The sequence below is a fragment of the Limulus polyphemus genome, unplaced genomic scaffold, assembly GCF_000517525.1.
Source record: "Limulus polyphemus unplaced genomic scaffold, Limulus_polyphemus-2.1.2 Scaffold6, whole genome shotgun sequence".
Classification (NCBI taxonomy): domain Eukaryota; kingdom Metazoa; phylum Arthropoda; class Merostomata; order Xiphosura; family Limulidae; genus Limulus; species Limulus polyphemus.
This window is the reverse complement of record NW_013665616.1, coordinates 620,388-628,544: the sequence shown is the minus strand read 5'-3', so window position 1 is coordinate 628,544 and position 8,157 is coordinate 620,388. Positions and strand designations below refer to the sequence as shown.

The following is an 8,157-nucleotide window of genomic DNA, read 5'->3' as shown; positions in this document are numbered from 1 at the left end:
AATATGGTAAATGGAGTATATATTGTGTGGCAGAACTATTTTGTAAGTGTTATCAGAAAAAAAACTTGGATAGATACAGTGAAAGTATGTATTGTGTGGCAGAACTATTTTGTAAGTGTTATCAGAAAAAAAACTTGGATAGATACAGTGAAAGTATGTATTGTGTGGCAGAACTATTGTGTAAGTGTTATCAGAAAAAAAAACTTGGATAGATACACTGAAAGTATATATTGTGTGGCAGAACTATTTTGTAAGTGTTATCAGAAAAAAAAACTTGGATAGATACAGTGAAAGTATTTATTGTGTGGCAGAACTATTTTGAAAGTGTTATCAGAACAAAAAACTTGGATAGATACAGTGAAAGTATATATTGTGTGGCAGAACTATTTTGTAAGTGTTATCAGAAAAAAAAAACTTGGATAGATACAGTGAAAGTATGTATTGTGTGGCAGAACTATTTTGTAAGTGTTATCAGAAAAAAAAACTTGGATAGATACAGTGAAAGTATATATTGTGTGGCAGAACTATTTTGTAAGTGTTATCAGAAAAAAAAACTTGGATAGATACAGTGAAAGTATGTATTGTGTGGCAGAACTATTTTGAAAGTGTTATCGGAACAAGACTGGGATAAATACAGTGAAAATGAACTGTATTTATTCACGATGTCGTGAAAAAACATTCGGTGAAAACTGTTTATGAGAATAAAGTAGATGAACATTTAATTTTACTGCAACTAAACTCGATTAATCATGTTTGTTCAACCTATTAAGGTACAGTTGTGTAAAGTGCCATTTTTACCCTGAAAAGTAGTGATAATTGTATTATTTTCTTTATCAAACAGTTTAAAACATATCTAAGGACAGTTTAATGGTGATTTACGGACATACACTGCTTTAATAATCAAGTTTCCTTTTAGTTTAAATAACAGATTATTAGTAAACAGGACAATACAATGTACCTGAACAACAAAGTTTATTACACACTGAGATCGCCATTCGATATATGTTGTCATTAAACAATAACTCTATAAAAAAACCTACTTTAAATTTCTTAAAATCAGTACATTATTGTTGAAATTATATCAAACTTTTAGTCTCTACTAAAGTTTCATTCAAAAAATTCTTAAGCTTCGTAATATTTATTTTTTTGCTAAAATTATTAACTTCCGATTGTAATTCTGTTGTGTTTGGTAATGCTTACTTTCATATAAAACCAGAATGATTGATTGAGTCTGTTCTAGTGATTTTTGCTGCTATTCCCCAATCTATCCAACAAAAATACTGCTGTTGAATGTGAGTACCTCAGATTTAATTCTTTCCTTGGGACTTTTGATCATATCGAATAACTTTTTAAAAGAAGCAAATAATGTTCGTAAAAGGCGAATTCCCAATTAACATGTCAGTGCCTGTGTAATGAATGATTCCCTAATAGTCCCCAAGTATCTACGATGTTATTCCTACTATGTCATCAATTATCCGAAATGACACTAGGATATTTAGCTCTCGTTTACATCAAAAGCAGTTTTTTGCTGTATGTGGTGCGAATCATCCTCCGGTGTCAAATTTGTACCTTTAGAGATAACGTGAAAACAAATTACTCGATTAGTTCAAAATTTCACACCCTCTTTGGTTTTCCGATCACGCCGAGGCTACCAAACTTTTAACTACACTAATACAGCCGAGAAGCGTTATGTTAGAAACATATCAAACATTTAAAACGTCTAACGTTTAAAGAATAATTATCAGATCAACTTCAAACACGCAGTAAAACATTATGTATTTTAAGAATTATGTTGGTTAAAAAAAGTTCAAGTAATATTTTAAATTTGTCTTAGTTTTACATATTCAAATATCATACCATAGCTACTCATTTTTAATGATCCAACTATTATACCTTACTTGCATTCACTGCGATCTTTCACACACCTTGTCGTGCCAAGCGACCTTTCACACACCTTGTCGTGTCAAAATGCAAAATATTAAGCAGGTTTCATAAGATGGTTATGATAGTTTTCATTATAAGTTGGCCTAGCATGGCCATGTGGTCACGTTCCTTGACTCACAATCTGAGGGTTGCGGGTTCGAATCTTCACCTCCACAAATATTCTCGCCTTTTCAGCCGTGGGGTGTTATAATGTTCGATCAATCCCACTATTCGTTAGTAGCATAAGAGTTGGCGGTTGGTGGTGATGACTAGCTGTCTTCCCTCTAGTCTTTCACTGCTAAATTAGGGGAAGGCTAGTGCATATAGCCCTCGTGTAGCTTTGCGCGAAATTCAAACCAATCAAACAAACACATTTTTACAAGTTATTTGTTTCCCAGGTATTGCGATATCGGCTCACAACGAGATGTATATAGCAGATGGGACAAACATTCGAGTAGTGGACAAAGCTGGAATCATTCATACCCTTGTAGGAGATCATTACCACAAAAGCCACTGGAAACCAATTCCTTGCAGTGGAACAGTAAAACTTAACCAGGTATGATATGTTTTATAAATATGTCTTGCTATTCGTACATTTGAGAAATTCCTGCTTATTTGAGATTACTGATGATTGTTGGTCGATGTCTGCGTTGTATCATTATTTTGTTTTTTTACTTTTGCTGCAAAAGTGTATTCTAAGATACTATGAAATGACACATATAGTAATTATTTATACATTTAAAGGTCTAACTCAGAAAATGTCTTTCTATAAAAGCAGTTACAACTTGTATTAGAAAGTTGATATGAGAGGAAAATTTAATATCTACAATTGCTTTTCCTGCTTACAAAATGTGTGTGAACATGAAACCAGTTATGCAACCAATTTTTACTAAAAACATGTTTACAAGTATAGTTGAAGTGTTAACTTACAAGTTAGAAGATAAGCTGTTATAGAAACATCTGTGGAGCAATAATAGGATACTGCTAAATTTATTATGTTTTTAATTTGTCAGTAATGATATATTTACCATTATTTCATTTATCTTGCGTTCTTATTTGTTTAGGAGGTTCTGAGAGTGAATCTAAGCTTATTACTCTTCTTTAGGTGAATCTTCGTTGGCCTACAGAACTATCACTTAATCCTTTTGACAGTTCTTTACATATACTGGATGATCATATGGTACTTAAGATAACTCAAGATAAGCGGTTGAAAGTTGTGGCTGGTCGACCTCTTCATTGCCCATCTCCAACACCTTTTCGAGAAAGAAGTGACATTGCTACTGAGATTTATTTAGAATCTCCTCAAGGAATTGCTTTCGCTCCAAATGGAGATTTGTATATCGCCGAAAGTGATTCGTTAATGGTTAACAGGGTTCGTGTTGTTGGCAGCGATGGAAGAATATCCCACTTTGCTGGAGCAGAATCAAAATGCAGTTGCTTAGAGGTGAACTGTAAATGCTTTGATGAGTATCATTTTCTTGCGACAACATCCAAGTTTAACACCATCTCCTCCATAGCAGTGACACCAGATGGAGTTCTCCACATATCTGACCAAGGAAACCAGCGGATTCGATCTGTCTCAGCATCTCTTCCTCAACCTAATAACTTCCAAGAATATGAAATATATTATCCTCAAACACAAGAAATATACTTTTTTAACAGACACGGGCAGCATATTGCAACTAAGAATATTTTAACTGGCAAGACAGTGTATACATTTTCTTATAATGTGAATACTAGTTTTGGCAAACTAAGTACTGTAACTGATGCAGCTGGTAACAAGATCTACATATTAAGAGACTACAGCAATCAGGTGAATACAATTGAAAATACCCAGGGTGGAAAATGTAGATTAGAAATGTCGCGAATGAGAATGCTTGAGAGCTTCACTACCCCAGACAACTTCAAGACAATGTTTGACTACCACGGGAGTACTGGGCTGTTGACAAGCAAGATTGATAGTTCCGGAAGAGCCTACATTTACAGTTATGATGATTACGGCCGACTAACTGAGGCAGTTACACCTAGCGGTGAAAACATTAAATTGTCTTATAACCTCAGCATCAAAGGCGCTTCAGTTACTGTAATCCGTGATGATATGGATCCGGTATCACTTATTATTAAAGGATCGGACGTTGTGACGAAAATAGGTATGACTTCAAACCTAAGTAATTAAGGAAAAAAGTAGTCTCCATTTCTTCAATATTTTTTATATAATTTTATTGAATTCCCGATATCAACTTATAATTGTTTTACTACTTTTGTATTTGAAATTGATTTAATTATAAAATATTTGGATAAAGTAACTATACTTAGGACAGATTATAGGAAGACTGAAACATGAAATTCATAACCGTGAGCTTCCTGTTCCAATTATTGAGCTTTTTTAAATATATTTCTATTTATTCAGATTACTTAGGCTTACTGTAATTATAAATGATATCAAACTGTGTCACATGCTGTTGAATGATAACAATTTTTCACTATTCGTCTTTGTGTTCGTAATGAAACAACAGATCGTTATTTAACATCCATATAATAATTTACATTATACGTAGTATGTCTTTCCATCTCAACAATTTTTGTCACAAATTATTAAGGCGAAGCGTGGTCCAATGGATAACCTGCCGGACTGTGGAGCTGCACCTAAGGTTTCGTAGTTTGTGTCCCGTTGCCGCCAAAACAAAATCTCATTTCGCACATTGGGACCGTGGGTGCGTGATAGGAGTGGCAATTAAATCCCACTGTTCAGTCTAACAAGAGTAGGTGGGTGGAGGTTTGACAAGCAGTCTTCCCTCTAGTCTATCACCTCAAAATTGTGCACATTGGGACCGTGGGTGATAGGAGTGGCAATTAAATCCCACTGTTCAGTCTAACAAGAGTAGGTTGGTGGAGGTTTGACAAGCAGCCTTCCCTCTAGTCTATCACCTCAAAATTGTGCACATTGGGACCGTGGGTGCGTGATAAAGGAGTGGCCATTAAATCCCACTGTTCAGTCTAACAAGAGTAGGTGGGTGGAGGTTTGACAAGCAGTCTTCCCTCTAGTCTATATAGTACTCGAGTACTGAGTTTTGCGCAAAATTCAACAAAAATAAGCATACGTTTTTATAGACAAGAGTTTTCTTTACAATCTGAATATCAATCTAAATATATCCACTAATGTACTATTTCATGCAATAATGTAATTAAAAATAAGATATTGTGCAAAAATATAACTGAAACCTAATTCCATGCATATTACATCTTTCAGAAAGGAATGTGAGTGTTTTTTGAAGATATTTGATAAACTCGCTAATGTAAGTAAAAAAAAAAAAAAAGGACCAAGCCTGAAAAGTAGCCAGAAAATAATCACGGGGAATTATTCACTCTCGTAAAAAAAGAACTATAAATTTTAGGTCATGTAATCCTAATTCCAAGTACTGTGAGAAAACAAATATTTTATAAGTAACATCAAAACAGAGCAGCATTCAAGAACCACATTCCATTCTGCTGTTAAGAGCCAGCAAGAAATACGACCGAATATCGTGAAAAGTTACATGCGCTAACAGTCTTTAAGCAAATTCATGTATCGAATACTTCATCAGTCACGTATTAATAATTACTTGATCCACTTATGTTGACAGTTATCAGATATAACAAGTATTTGTCATCTATCAGTAACGGAATAGCAAGGTGTTACATACGCTCATATTTACTAAGCAAAAGTGACCCCCTACTAGGCGTATTTTAAGTATTATTTGTCAATAAAATATTCAGTAACTTAATTCACTTAATACAGCTTATTTTATAACATCCCTCAAAATTTCTTACTCTCAGCAACTGGAACAATACAATCGGTGTTGAAATGTGTACTTTGTCTTCAGACCCATACTTGTTATTTTCTTGGAGCTAGTTGAAGCTGCTTTCGTGGCTTCACAAAAGAAAGTGTTGAAGGGCTTTACTTCCAGAAAAATGGTTTCTTATATTTTTGCAGAGAAATAATGTCTTACTATCTCAACGTTTCCAAAGTACTCATCCTATGAAAGAGCAAACTGCACGAACTCCACAGATAATGTCTATAGTCTTAGCACAGCAGAACCAGCATGACCAATATTCAGACTATTTTTTGTATCGAAGTTTAGCAGCTCTATCACCTTGTAATCTCTTTTCTCTCAAATTCGCTTATCTCACGACATTTTGACATATTGCACACACTTTGAAACTATTGATCTGCTTATCTGGTATATTAAAACTTACCTAGTTTCGTGGAAGAATATACTGGGTAGACCATGCCACATGTTTCAGGGGTGTCCCAACACACTAAGTTGAGCAGTGATTATTTGTTTCATATGTTTTAGGTGTAGAATTTGGATGAAGTACGCCATTTAAACAATAAATATGACGAAGATCAACATAGATTCTTGCATCGAGCAACTTTTTAACTGTTTAGTTTAGCTACTTTGGTAACACTGGAACTGTGCTGTATTTATGACCAGGGGTTTTATAAAATTCATTGCTTTAAAAGGAATTGTGTAAGGTAAACTTTGAGTAAATATTTCAAGTAATGAATAATTAATTTTTCTCCTTTGAAAGTTTTCACAAATATGTCAACTATCCTTAAACAAAATCTTTACTTGTTCAGATAAGTTTAAAACTACAAATTTCTGTTCAAACAAGATTTTTATTCCCTGATGTTTCGGTTTCTGTACTCAGTCAGCCCCTGTGGCTCAGCGGTAAATTTGAAGGCTTACACCGCTAAAAACTGGGTTTCGATACACGTGGTTGGCACAGTACAGATATGAAACTTTATGTTACAATTATGTACATTTTGTCACTTTGTGCTTAAGAATAAACAAACAAACTATGTTAATCATTTTGATAAATGTGTGTCACAGAAACATCTGGGAATAAAATATTGTTCTTGTTATTTAATGCCAGAAAACATATTTCAACATTACAAAATGCTTTCATTACGAAATGCTCTCTCTCTCTCTCCAACTTTTTATTGCAAATGTTGTCGAAGGTATTTGAAAATTGGCTTACTACAAAGAATAATTAATGAAAACAGTTATTCGCTAGATTGCTATAAGGGCAGCAATTTGGAAATTGTTTGCATGATACATCTTGATTTTTTATACATATCTACGCAAATATTCAAAGAAATAAATTCTAATTTTGAACAAACAAATTATAGTCGTTTTCTTGTTTACAGGTGACACTGAGGATCGAATTATTCGACACCCAGATGGTAGTCTTATGATGATGTCGAAAGATTCCAGTACTACAGAAATAGAAACTGTACCTCACCCTGTTCTTTCAGAAAAGAGCCCTCTGTTGGCAGAAATTTTCCCTGTCCCAGCCCGGTTAAAAACGTCTCTACGTGATGACCTGTTTCAGAGATTTGAATGGCGTTATTACCTTCGTAGAGAAGGCAAAGGATGGGACCGAAAAATAATGCAGATTGGCCGAAAAATTAAGGTACCGATTCCATTTCTCAGTCAAAAGTGTGGATGTTTTCTCGTAGGTCATGCGACTGACAGTAACTATGTTCCTTTTCCCAAAAAATGTTGCGTACATAATACTAGGATATTAAAAAACATATTCAATTAAAAGTAGATCGAAATAAGCTACAATTTATTTTTAGTTTGTTGTTAACGGTTTTCCATATTTGAAAAGTAACGATCATTTCCAACTTTGGCTCCCTAGGGAGATACTAGAATAGTAACAGAAAAGGTGAAACATTCGCATTTGACATGTAGCAAGTGAGTCGACGTTTCTTTCAAAAGACATATGTGAGAACTTCTGACAAAACAACCAGCTGTTTTCAAGCTTTTCACATTACACTTCTCTGTGAATATTATTCCAGCTTTGTGTTATAATGTTAATTTTGTTGCTTCTATTGAGAAGTCAACCAAAACAGGAAAGAAACAATGGTCACAAACTTAGTAGAATTCGTAGAACGATATGAGAGACAGCACCTGTGTTAGATTCCTCCCCTAAAATAAATTGACAATTTTATTATACAAATTAAGTTTCTAATTTTGTAAAATATATGTATTTTTTATCTTTATAACTTTTCCTCAGAAAAAAAGAACGATTACTACATTTGAATATGTGTTTAAAAACAATATTATTATGTATTAGGTCGTCAAGAAATTAATGTCGCTTTTTTAAAGAAAAACCCGAACAACTTATATATCAAAACAAAACATTTTTATTAAATGAAATAGTCTCCATTCTTACAGATGATGCTTT

General features: G+C 33.8%; 1 protein-coding gene across 1 annotated transcript in view; it reads left to right on the top strand.

The window, feature by feature from the left end:
- The window catches only part of LOC106476137 (teneurin-m-like), a 201,650-nt gene that overhangs the window by 184,771 nt on the left and 8,722 nt on the right, over positions 1-8,157 (top strand). Inside the window, 3 exon segments of the mRNA XM_022380617.1 lie at positions 2,322-2,479; positions 3,029-4,073; positions 7,115-7,380. Of these exon segments, the coding sequence (XP_022236325.1) occupies positions 2,322-2,479; positions 3,029-4,073; positions 7,115-7,380 (1,469 nt within the window).